Below are 13,666 nucleotides of genomic sequence, written 5' to 3'. Positions count from 1 at the left end.
GAATAGGTTTAATTTCTAAGGAGCATCCATACAGTTCAGTAAGTGTCCCGCTGGGCACGATGTGTGAACATTTAATTGGTGATCCATCGTCTGTTGGGGGACAACCCTAGTCCAGGAGACTGGATTCTTTGTGTAAATATATTTTTATATTTCAACAAAGACTTTTACTTTATTTAGAAAAATATTTGTACTTAATGAATATTTACCCAGAAATACTAAAATCATTTTAGTTAAATACCATGATAGCTATCAGTAAATTTTAATTTGTTTTTTAGCGATAGATATATTTTTGCGAATGACTAATATAAATAATAATTTGTTTTCATTGAGACATGCACATAACTGTAGGCGTTATTTTTTGATTTTAAGTATAGATATTTATCTGTATACGTAACGGAACCTAAACAAATAGAGAATAAACGTTACGTAAGTTCCATATTTTACGCGGATCTGTCAAATTGTGAGAAATGTCTTTATTTGTGAACAAACTCCCACATGTATCTAGTAAGCATGTGTTACACATAAACTGAGTATGTCATATAATGTTTACAATAAAAGTAAGTATGTTTTTAAGAAGTTGTCGAAAAATATTATTTTTTTAGCTTTCTAAAAAGAAAGTTTTGAGGCCGTCGTGGGCAGAGTATGTAAATGTAACGCGATAGATTGTGGGTTTGATTCTCACTCGAGGAAATTATATAATTAATATATTCATTTCCTCGACCTGGTAATGAATCAAAGAGCGTCATTGAGTTCCGCTACTCAACACGCAGTGCCTCCACAATTCAGCGGAAAATGGGAAACGTAGTGTCTTAACACAATGTATCCTCTGCCTACCCTTCTATGTGCGGGATATAGCGTGACAGTATAAAAATATATTTTAATATACAATTATTCTAAGTTTAATAATTTAAGATATGTGAGACGAAAATAACTTAATTTGATATTAACATAATTTTTTTTTTTGATTTTAAGTTATTGTATCCCTTTTGAAAATGTATGCATTTAGATAAAAACCTATATTTTATAGGTCGTATAGTAAAAATACTGCACAATGCACATAATTTGTAACCCAGACAGGAGACAGGGCGAACTATTGGACACCTTCCAATAATATACAATTTATCTCATGATATCTATTCTGTCTGCTACTAAAAGTGAGTCACTTTTAAAATCTATCTCTTGTATTCAAAACAAAAAAAAACAAACATTTGCTGTAAATTAAGTTATTGCTGTTAAAAAAATATTTATATTATTAAATTTAAAATTAAACTATTTTTTTAATCTGAAAAACGTAACAGCACAAAAATCTTACAAATTCAGCTAACAATAGCATTCACCTTAAAATAAAAAAATATATATATAACTTCGTTTATTGACCGTTATCTAAAATACAATGCTTTATACTACTTACGCTGATTGTCTACTTGTAAATCTTTATGAGGAAAACTCAGCATCTTGGCGCCAAAAAATATTTTATATTCACATGTGCGCAAGTCTTTTAACTATATTTCTAGGTTAATATGTATTTAATTTCTTTAAATATATTAAAACAAATATTCAATAGCATACTTATACAAAAATATAAAATTATAATAATTATCAAAGATATTTTCAGTTTATTTATAATCCAAGAAATAAATAGTTATTATATAATTGCTATTGTTACAGTATTATAACAAGTTGAAAATATTCTATATTTAAATATTTCCTAAGTGCAATCAAAGTATAACTTTCACTTACGTAAATGTAACTTATGCAAACTTTAAGATTAGATAATGAAAGGTTTGTGACCTTAGTTGCAATATTAAATTTACTTATAGATTGGTAGGTACATACAAAAATCGTTTAGCATAAATAGAAGCAACAAAAATAATATAGAGTCCATTACAAATCCAAAAATAACCTTTATATTATTTACAACTCACGCATATCTTTTTATCGCACTTTAGAATTATAGATTCATGATATTATGATTATTCACACCTACGATTACATTACAAATATTTCTTGGAATATATCAATAGTTCTACATTCTGATAAGGGCAACGTTCATCGTTCACGTTACTGAAGCCGAACACAGAGTTTTTATTGTTTTAACATCTCGAAAGACGTATAAAAGTTGAGGTAGACAACACATGTAAGGAAGCGGCCTTCACATATGACATCATAATTACTTATTATTCAAAACAGTTTTTTACTTACCAACTAGTTTTTTCGCCACCGCTGCCGACAGTGAGATGTTCCGCAACAGAAAATCCAAAATAAGAACCTGGCTCGCCGAACTTTATCACAGGAATCCTCGGTTCTAAGTTGAAACCGGCGACACAATGTAAAATGCACAAAAATAAGACACCGTTATGCAAAAAAATTGCAGCCATCGTGGAGTTTGTAATTTAATCGTATCGCAAAAAGTGTTATCGCACCAACTCACAAACTATCTATATTTATTTGGCACATCGCGGTTTACATGTAAGGAACAATCTACGGACAGACAAGGAGACCCCCAGCGCGCTCGACGCTCGCCGGCACTCTACGTAGACATAACAAGCCCCATACTCTACGTTGAACGTAGAGTTCACGCGGCAGATCGCACGACGGAGACGATTGAACTCATAAAACTGTTAACGTCGGCCTCGTACAGCGCCATCTTGTGGGGAATTATGATTTTATAAAACAACAGCCTTCGCTAACTACCGCCATCTGTTGTGATCTATTTGTTGTAGTGTCATTTGTTTTTTGTACATTTAATTTTGACAAGAAAGGTTCAATAGCTACCAATAGATGTCTTATTTTTTTTCAGCTTCACGCTTTATCACGTTTATTGCAAGGTATCCTTTAAACCTAGTGTTAAGACACTCCGTTCCTCACTTTCCGCTGAATTTTTGAGTCTTGTTACCAGAACGAGGAAATAAAAATATTAAAAAAATAATTCCCGAGTGGAAATAGAACCTACAACAGACATATTTACGGTCACACGTGCCACGACGGATAATCTAAGATCTTTAGAGTGACTAACACTCCATAAGAATGGCTCGTTTAAGTAATCCTGATATAACTATAAGAAACATGGTCTATTTGTGTTCTTCTAATCTTTGCTACTTACACTTTCTAAATATAGAAAATATAAGACGTACAAGCATTTTAATTTGTGACAAGGAATAGAAAAAAGATTTTTTACATTAACTGCATTAAAACACATACACTTGATAGATTGTAATTATTTATTAAAAATATTGAGAAAAAATAATTTAACAAAAATTATAGTAAACAATTATTATCAATGTCAGAGTCAGTTTTTAAAAATTTTGAGTTAACATAAAATATTTTGTATCTAGTCTTTTACTACTCTCTCCGAGATAATTTATGTTAGTTATGTGAAAAACCAGATTCTGTCATATTATAAAGTCATCAAAGTCATAATTATATTCTTCAGTCAAAATAGTCGGGTAAGGGAAAAACATAAAATTTACATTTTGAAAGTTGACGTTGACATTCCAATATGTAGTGGATCCGTATGAACGATCTCGAATCACGCCATTTTTTTAGACGATATCATCCATTCAAGTACGCAGCCGTACGAATCTACAACCAAATAGCGGCAAAGGCACATTTCGTATGAACCTTCCATTGGTTGCAAACTCGCGTAAGAATCGATTGACGTTTGACGGAGCCTATGTCGCGCCAGGTAGATATTTTTGATACTACAATACATTTTGTAAGCAACATTTGTCGTGACATGTATTGTAATACCGTCTGGTCTCGATGGCTACTTAAGGCATTGGATGAAAGGTTAGCTCAGTTTGGGAGTGAGCGAAAAGCAGGTTGAGCTGCGAGTCCAAGCCGACGTTGTATACTTTCATGAGTTTGGCAACAGCTTGGCCCGGCTCTTTACGCACGAGAGCGGTTCCGGACACCTTCATTAGATGTACCTCGGAGTCGACTGAGCCTCCACCGGTCGTCGCCAGTTTCACGTGGCAAGTGACATCCACCTGGATATATTTCTCAACAGCTTTTCCTTTTAGCCCCGGCACATCTACATATTCAGTCCTTTCTTCAATTTGGGGCAGGTCCGCTCTGAACACACTAGCCTCTCCAAGCAAACCCTGGAATAATAACATTAATTATAATTCATAGCTGTCTTAAAACATCTATGTTGAATTTCAGTACATTTGGCAAACGTCCAACAATGAGTTTAAATCTGCTGCCAAAAGCTATTAATAAGTATTCAACATGGATGTTATTAGAAAATACATAAAATGATTCCTTGATGTACCATTTATTTACCTTTTAATTTGTAAATTTGGTTTTAATTGTTTTAATAAATTATTCGAAATACTATTATAACCAAGTAACTCAAAATCTATGTTTTAGTTAAATTATAGTAAAAACGCTCACCCCGTTCCCTGTAATTGTAAACTTCATATTAGGGTGTACAGCACGTGGTTCCATTCCTAATCCTTCAGGGTGAGAGTCAGACCAGAAGTAGTTTTCTGGGGCATTTAGAGTGTCTGGCTTAAAAGTGATACGTTTTCCGTAGCCCATGCCAACGGATTGCAATAGTAAGCTGCGGCCTTCAAACAAATGACGACGGCTTGTCGCTGGCTTCACTCGATAATAAAATCCAGGGACGATACGAGGATCCACGTAGGTTCCTAGTAAAAAAAAATCATAATTTATACACACTTAAGATTCTACAAATCATGTATCGTTGTGAAAACATATTTTAATACAAATACTTACCAACTACGGGCAGTTCATATCTCTCAAGACCAACAATGGAGTACTGGCATGGAATATCGTTGAGATCACATCCGTTAACCGTGATCCTCCTTGAAGACGACTTAATGCCAGGTTTCAGTTCGTATCCCTTCTTCAACTGCTTAATGCCAATAGCAACGTTGACAACCCTGGCAACAACTGCATTTCCTTTGCCCTTCTTTAACATGGCAGTGCCAGTGACTGGAACCAATTTTGTGATTCCATCATTCTCGTACCATTCCACTTTGCAAAGTGTATTAATTTTCACTTTCTTTTCAATTAATCCATCTGCTGAGATTTTTTGATCAATCTCGATTTGGTTTTTCTGCAATTATAATAATAATAATTAATAAGTGTGGATAAAGTGAATGTGATCAAATTCTATAAGAATATATTATAACTCTCAAAAACATATTAGATATTATAATTACGAAAGGTTGTTTTTACCTGTTGCTGCACTACTTCCAATATTCCTTGCGGCTCGTGGTTGGCATCATAAATAGTGAACTTGTCTCCAACAGAAATAGCTTCAATTTCAAAGACAAATCCTTCAGGCCGTGAATCGGTCCAAAAGAAATTGTTGTTTTCATTTAAAGTAGAATCATGAGGCTCAAACGTTAATCTTCTAGCAAATCCCCGGCCAATCGATTGCAGGACCAGAGCCCTCCCGTCGAACAAGTATCGAGGTTTCACCGATAGTGGAGGAGCATCCAAAGTCTGAAATATTTAAAATATGATTTATACATTGCTCCGGAAAAGGAAAAAAGTTCTAAAGACTATATTTATTATTGTTCCAAGATTAAGACATTTTTGTTTGTTTTTATGTATACTATTGTACGTTAAAAACAGAATAGTTATTTTACATAATATTAATTAATATTAAATGTTTTATGTGTATCATTTGATTAAATAAATGTGTAATAAATATTTGACTCTCATAATGTATATAATCTACATGTAAATAATGGAAATCCCAATGTATTGAAAAATTATATGAATGCTTAAACATTATAGGGACCAATATATGAGAATGGCATGAAGCCCTTATGAATGATACTTATGGTTTACCTATAACATGCTGCCGGCCAGAATGTCAGTAGGACCTGTCGGGTCACTGCGAGCGTTCTTGAGGTTTGTTTTGTGAGCGCCTCTCTGGGCGTAGGTCTGAAAAACTGGACGATCCACATACCATCGCCTACAACGGCACACAACCAGTGGCAAACACAGGCAAGTCAACAGTGTTGAACGTTGATGATATTTTCATTCTGTAAATGTCAGCAACGGACACTGCCACCCACTGTCTAACCCCACTAACCTAATGCTTCCCAATTATTTGAACCGCCAAAATGGACTGGTGCTCTATATGAATTGAATTCAGACTGATTTATTATCAAAATATTACCAAATATAATGGTTTCAACAACTGTGTTACTATCGGCATCTTTTAACATTTACGGGTAAGGTTGCCATTGAAATACATAGATTGGTGAAAAAAAAATCTTAAGTGATATAATCAAACCTAATTATTTAAACTATTATTTTGAAACTTATGAACGTAAACGTTTATGTAATATAACAATACTATTAAGAAAATATAAATGAAATTAAAAAATCTTCCATTATCACGCAATATATATGACAACCTTACTTTTCATTGTGTACCACATATGGAAAATTAAAACAATAATAATTTACAATATTGAATAATATTCAATTAAACTTTGCGAAAATTCTTCGAATACAATCATTGATATTAGTTTTAGAAATAAAACGAATGATACACGTATATTTAAGAATTTTCGCTAAGCCTATAGATATAGGACATTTTTGCAAGATTTTTTCGAAGAAGAACTCACCATCCTCCTGAATTCTGAAAAAACAAATCTTGCAAAAACATACCTAAAGTTCATAAAATCAAATTATTAATGTTATTTAAATTAAAGGTATCTCATAAATTGTACTGCAAAATAATAAAAACAGCAGAAACACTTAAGAATAGTGGGGTCCATAAAACACAAATGCATGTTAAAAGAAACCGACTTGTTCCAGTTCCGAACTCAATTCTATTTAAAACACAGTATTATTTTTTCATATATAGCCGATTAGATAGCGGTTCAAAAAGAAAAATTTTGCCCTCGTCTAATATGGATCTTCGTAGTTTTTCTCTTTGTTTTGAAGACGATTTACATCACATAGATGAAACAAAAGCTGGTCTTTTTTAAGTTCACGAGTCGGTGATCAAGCCACATTGAACAAAACGTTTTAAGAAATCATCGCAGTCAAATAAATGTTTTAAACTTATTAACCCAACTACGAAAATACTAAACTGAAATGTAGAAGATTGCTATTTTATTATACAACTTTATTACAGCAATCTACGACATTTCTAATCATGATTACGAAATGCGACGATTTCTTAAACAGGCAACGAATTGTGATGATTTTCTTAAGAGTATTTAATTGAATTTCTCGTCTCACCTGCATCGGTCTAATTTTGTATCTGAAGCCAGTCCTGACTCGAGGATCGATATAAACTCCAATGACGGGCATTTGGTGCGGTGCTGGCGCCGGTACGCGGTACACCGCGGGCACATCTCCCAGAGTGCTGGCATCCAAAAGGACTTCTTTTTCATAAGCACCTTCGCTCCACAAAGACCGGATTGGAAGCTCTGGTTTCTCCTGTAAAGTTTTAGCTTCGTTAAAAACCTTTATGTAGATAGTACGTAGTCTATTTCTGGGATTTGGAATTGAAGTATGTTTTTTTTTCAACCTTAATAATATCAAAACTAAGGCATTCACAAAATCTGGAGTCACAACCCATACAAGTAAGAGTTTTCAACATTTTGGTTAATGGATACATCAATTAGGAAATGTGACTACTCCGTAAGCCGCCCCAAAAGAGAATAACGGAAGTTAAAAATATCAACAAAAATTGGCACAACATATTATAACGTAATGTACTACGACACAATGTTTTCAATATATGTGCCAAAATATTTAAAAAAGAACTTCTTTACGAGAGAGTACGGATCATGCACTATATTTTAAAAATACCTATTCATAAATGATTACAAAAGTCATAAGAAACCTTGGATAGAATTAAATTATTTTTTCCTTAACAACCTTGTTACTTTGATCAGACAATAATTGGTTAGTTCTATTATATCATTCACCAAGGACATTCAAGAGTACAGAAAAAATATTTTGCTGTTTGCGCGTCTGCTTAATGAAATTCAATTGACTCAATCATCCGTGATTTATGTCGACCAAAGTCCAAAGCACGGAATGTAAAATCTATTTTTAACCACGTCCCACCAGTTTTTCGTTCATGTTTACAGATCTACTACCTACACATAATTCCGTTAGAAGAATTTATAATCACACGAAATTTATTTATTAAAGCTAAAGAATTAGACAATGCAGGTTTACCCACTATCACTACATCACTATCTATACACATCAGCAAAGCCTGGGCTAAAATATATAATAATGTATAGAAAGTTAAAAAAATACGGAATCCTTATATTTCCAAATCAGTATTAACCGTACCCCATTAATAATATGACAGAGAAGCACGATAAATTCTTCATCAATAAGAAGCCAATGTGAAGACAGATACGAGATAGCTTTAATTAAGTATTAAAATAATAATATACTTATCGCAAGTGAGGTAGGAATTATTTTCATATCATATTCGCAGGGGGTCAGATTGTGACGTCAATTGATAACTAAAGGACGGGGGGTGTGGCGTTGGTGACGGTTCACGCTTTTTACATGGAGTAAGAGCGTGCCAAAATTACGTAAAGTATGTAAATGTGTAAATAGATTTAGAATAATTAATTATTTTCCCTTTAAATGTTATTTTCCTTGTAATTTCCACTACATTATAAGGTATAGGGTCATTTTTAATAAAGTCCTGTTATATTTAAATTGTAATCTATATCAATATCAATAATAGGTTGCCAATAATCCCAAGATTATATATTTTTAAAATTTTGTTTTGCTTATACAGATTCAGTCAAGAACATTTAAATTTATGTATTTCTATAAATAGAAACTTGCCAACAGTTATCTTTAGTACTAAAACAGAAATAAACGCAATAAAAATAATATTTGTTAAAGAAAACAAAAATTGTATAAGTATAGGTTTACTCACATGAACGTCTAGTTCTGGAAAAGCTTCTTCACCATCACTTTCGTAGTCGCTAGGAACTGGTATGCAAGTTTTTGGCGTCACTTCTGGATCCTATAAGAAAAATATAGCAAGTAAAAATATATGAAATTTAAAAATGTATCTAATTTTATTTTTTATATAATTAATACAGATTAAAAAAATATAGGTCACTAATATTTTACTATCATAAAATAAAATATGGATAAGACAATCTTGACTTAGATACTGAAGATCTCGTGTCAGGAGGTGAGAAGAGTATGAGAATATCTACGGAGATAACGGTCATTTGTGATAGCAAAAGCAGGTCAGACAAACACTCGCACTTCGTAAAGCCCTTGACTTCATAAATGATTGGACATTTAAGAATTTCAATATTACTGAAAGGCATGTATGTACAAATATAAATTTCCTGCTAAAATATATATATTTATTACTACGTTGGGCTATGAAGGGCAGGTCGGAGCGAGGTCGCTACGACCTTAATTTATTGAACAACCAAAAAGGTATGAAAATAAGTAAAGGAATTAAGATAAGGTTCTTTTTTATCTTATGAAACTTAATTGTTATATTAATTATAATAAGCACTCGTTACTAATCATACAGATAACGTATGCTTCGAGTGTGACAAATTACTTTTTATATTAAACCAAAATATCTAATTTCCTAAAATATCATAAGTATATAGAATATGTGGATACCTGAGCGGGAAGTAAGGTCTCTACTAAAGCTGGTTCCTCATGCAATGCGGTGGAAGTACCAGCAAGACGGGCCCGAGTAAGATTCCACAAGCGGCGCAAGGCTAAAGGGGCTTCCTCGATTTCTAATTCCATGGCTGGGCTGGACATCATCTTTACTTCTTATCTTCTTTTACCTGTCTAAAAAATAAAAAATAATTATTATATACCGCAATACATATTATAAACAAAATATTTTAGAAGAAGATTAGGCACACAACGAAGATAACATTTAAAACAAGTTAAAAGTAACGGTTGTTTAACAATAAATGAATAAACAAGGAAATAGTTTTAAATGCTGATAAGAGAAGGGACTTTAATCTTTAAAATGAGTCATAGATTTTTTAAACTATATGTTTGCTAGATCCTAAGTTATTTAAATAGTTTAGGTATATAAATGTTTACTCAATAACGGTGTTTGGACAAGTGAACATTCATTGTAAACCTTCTTGCAATGTACCTCTTTTTAATTCTTGTATAGATGTTAGTAACTATTAACTTCCAAGAAAATAAAATAAATAAGGAGTACCTTAACTCGTTATAATAATAACGTAAGGTATAATCGAGATATTTTTTTATTTGATTTGTTATTAAGGCATTTAAAATATTAAATTATAATATTAAAAAAAGAAATTTAATCGAATAATACACCCTAAGTACAAATTCAAATAATACTTCCTTAAAACGAAACGAAAGAAGAAGAAAAAAGAAGAAAAAAGAAAAAAGGATCTGAAAAAAGGATTTGAAGAAGAAAAAAGGATCGTACCTGATCGTACTCTCAAGGGACTGAACCTTTTGAACAAAAAATAAGTGTTCTTAGAAATTCAAAAACCGGGAACTGGTGGTTGACATAAAAGGTTGACAAACAGGTAATGGTTCTTTTATAAAATAAAGATAAAAAAAATATCTTCGGGATCCATCATAAATATTTCACACACCTTGCAGTAACACAAAAAAAAATTGTCACCCAAAGTAGGGCATTTATTTAAAATGGTTTGTTTTATTTGTATTAAAATTGTAGGTACATTATAAAAAAAACTTAAATAAATTCAATCTTTTAAATACCACATACGTCCTAGAGTAATTTAAATGTAAATTTTAAAATATTTGTGTTAATTGAACCCGTATGTTCACACTAATAAGCGTGAGAAAGTGTTGAAATCAAATCGAGTTTGACGATGAAGGAGAAAGCGCCTAACCAATGCATCTATGTCGGCCATTTGCTGTGCACGTCGCCGCACGAAGGTATTCGCCAGAAAGTTACACTCATATTTTATATTTCCTATTTTTACCACCTTTTTATTTTATACGCTTTTACTTAAAAATTCCATGAAATTCCAATTCCAAAAATTCCATTTTTTTCAACCAGGACAAACTCTTACCTTAATGTAAGAAATATAAATCGACGGACTTCAACTCCGATTCCTCTCTATGACCAAGAAAAAAGTTTCAAATCTGCAATACAAAATGTATGATCACAATTGCGGACGTTTGTCACGAGGTAGCTAGGCGACTATTCTGAAGCACAACTCGAACGAGACTGAGGGTTAACGCAATAACTGAGGTATTTTAAAACTTGTATAATCGGTCCTCCCCAGTCGATGCTGATGAATGACAAGGACAGAGTGCTACAGAAGAAAGAGAAAGAAAGAGAGAGTAGCACGCAGGGTCCGCGTGCTCCACCAGACACTCACTCACACAGATGCAAAAGTTACGCATGCGTCCAACTTCCAGCTATTGATACATCACAAAACGTCGAGGTCGACGTCACTGTCCTCCTTTCAGTGCAAAGTTCAGATGAATCCTACCATGGACATGTTTACCTCCGAATTAGTATTTATTAGTCACAAATGAATACTTGACTAATATTCCATGACATGTGCCAGGATAATTATTGATAATAATGAAAATTTTGGTGCCAGGGAAAATAAATATAACTGTTACCCAAATTTATTTAGTCTGTTTAGTATATTATTGTAAAAGTCAGGAACTATTGAATAACTACCAATTCGAAGATTAATATTCTCCAAGTCCATGCCTTAGGGCTTAGAGCCTATAAATCTTGGATGTATCTTATGGTTTTGAAACGCATTGGTACGTACTACATACATAGTATAATAAGCTATATTACAGTGTCAAACACCCACACTTATGTGAACACACCGGCGCCTGCGCATGTTTAAAATAAGAATTTCTGCAACCCTGTAGTGAAATTCCGATAAGTTTATGCATTCAGATTTAATAAGTCTAGATACTTAGAACTATAAAATATTGTTATATTGAATTAAATACAGAATCTAGAAAACTCTGATTGTAAACTTATTGCTGTTATTACCAATATTATACATTTAATTTGCAAAAAATCTATTAAAAAATAACCATTTATTTTTATTATCTTAGTTTGTTTAATTACTGTACTTGTAGTATACTATACTTAGTATATACTGGTAATAACATAAATATATCATAAACCAAGGTCACACAAAAAATGGCGTAGGCACTGCCGTGCCCCTAATATACATTTCAAAATAGAACCATCTTATCTTGGCGAATTGAAAAGTATATAGAGCGCATTTTTTTTTAACAAGACATCTTTTTCAAAAAATATTTTTTGAATTAAAATATCGTTTAACTAACTTTGTTATGAAACTTTTCGAAGTCAGCTTATTTTTGCTGTATTATCAAAAGTTAATAACCTTTATAGAACATTTCTCCATTATTCGAAATATTTCTTTAACATTTTTTATGTAGGATACATATAGTTTTTGCTTTTCCATATTAAAGAAAAAAAACGATCTTCTATAACTTTTGCGGCTTTTACTGCATCGTAAATTATTTGTAAAATCAACAAATTGTCATCATTTTACTAAAACGTGTAATAAGTTGATACATATGTATGATTATAAGATAATAATTTACTTAATTACTGGTTAACTCTGCATCGAACTTGTGTAGTTAGAAACTGGTATGTGAGATTAAATTCTGAAACGCTGCCTTGTTTGCACAGAGAATCTTTGTGAAAAGTTATAAGGTTAGATTACAATATAACAATCATTGTTATCTTAGAAAAAACAAAATTATTGAATTTTGCTAGGCGGGTATATTAAGGTATTTCATCAGCTTTTGGTAACTTTTACAGCTAATTAAGTAACATTTATTAGCTGATAATTTTAGATGACATTTTATTATGCAGCTAGTTCCATAAGATAATTATTATTTATTATTTCGTAAAAACTATCGACAACCGCTCTATTTAATTCCCTTCCAATTTTACATATCTAATATAAAATTCTATTCTCGACTGCGGGAGTATTCAAGATGGCTGCCCGATCTAAAAGTCTAAAACTAGTCTGCAAATGAAAGAGCCTATAACTTTATTACAGGAAGCTACTAAAAAAAGATAATTTTATATTTTTTTATCTTTTGAACACTTACAGAATACTCGTAGATGGTGTACACCTGCATACCTCCTCCTGCAAACCTCGTTTCTTCGAATCAATCGCACAACAGTGATGAGGAAACGGATCAGTTTTCTGTTATACGATCGTACTGAATCGTAACTTTTAAAAGCAGTGAATATTTAATAAACATTCGACGTTTGCTTATATTTCTTTATTAAAACATTTTTTGCAAGAGGAAGTGCTACTTTGGTATATAGATACCTAATAAGTAAGTTATATAATAGGAAATACCATTTTGTTATAATAGAAAAACGATTGATGAAAACGTACTCGAGTAATAAGCGTGTACAAGCGATAACCTATTCTTGGTCTTGCAACCATTGAACCGCGACTAATATCTTAGCAACACAACTATTGAGCCGTATCCAATAGGTTCGTCCTTCTTGAAGAATAAGATAAATATGTATATTTGTATAAACAATACAATTATTTATATAATATTAAAATTTAAAAGTATAATTTCCGCTTCCGAATCTAGTCAGAAATTAAAAATATAAAATAACAATTTTCAAGGAAGTCTAATGCTTTACCGAAGCTAC

At 32.2% G+C, this 13,666-nt stretch overlaps 2 protein-coding genes across 5 annotated transcripts in view; both read right to left on the bottom strand.

The window, feature by feature from the left end:
* mew (multiple edematous wings) overlaps window positions 1–2,592 on the bottom strand; it is a 54,077-nt gene extending 51,485 nt beyond the window's left edge. For both annotated transcript variants that reach the window (XM_085194660.1, XM_085194661.1), the window contains exon 1: window positions 2,203–2,592. In XM_085194660.1, the coding sequence (XP_085050786.1) occupies window positions 2,203–2,378 (176 nt within the window). In that variant the 5' untranslated portion in view covers window positions 2,379–2,592. The remainder of the gene's footprint in view (window positions 1–2,202) is intronic.
* Window positions 2,593–3,202: 610 nt separating this feature from the next.
* LOC146533968 (uncharacterized) lies at window positions 3,203–11,226 on the bottom strand. Of its 3 annotated transcripts, none has more exons than XM_085194662.1 (8): window positions 11,049–11,226; window positions 9,631–9,807; window positions 8,915–9,004; window positions 7,237–7,437; window positions 5,206–5,475; window positions 4,741–5,083; window positions 4,396–4,652; window positions 3,203–4,103 (listed from the first exon to the last, which is right to left on the bottom strand). In XM_085194662.1, the coding sequence occupies exons 2-8, from the start codon at window positions 9,778–9,780 to the stop codon at window positions 3,771–3,773; spliced, it is 1,644 nt and encodes a 547-aa protein (XP_085050788.1). In that variant the 5' UTR covers window positions 9,781–9,807; window positions 11,049–11,226; the 3' UTR covers window positions 3,203–3,770. The 3 variants fall into 3 exon arrangements, with proteins under 3 accessions (XP_085050788.1, XP_085050789.1, XP_085050790.1); XM_085194663.1 differs by having other exon boundaries at window positions 9,631–9,803; XM_085194664.1 differs by lacking the exons at window positions 8,915–9,004; window positions 9,631–9,807; window positions 11,049–11,226 and adding an exon at window positions 7,529–7,650.
* Between the last annotated feature and the right edge of the window lie 2,440 nt (window positions 11,227–13,666).

This window comes from Heliconius melpomene, chromosome 12 (genome assembly GCF_056956725.1).
Source record: "Heliconius melpomene rosina isolate 202511_hmr_F chromosome 12, ASM5695672v1, whole genome shotgun sequence".
Lineage (NCBI taxonomy): Eukaryota > Metazoa > Arthropoda > Insecta > Lepidoptera > Nymphalidae > Heliconius > Heliconius melpomene.
The sequence above is the reverse complement of the archived record's forward strand: the minus strand, read 5'-3'. Positions and strand labels throughout refer to the sequence as shown.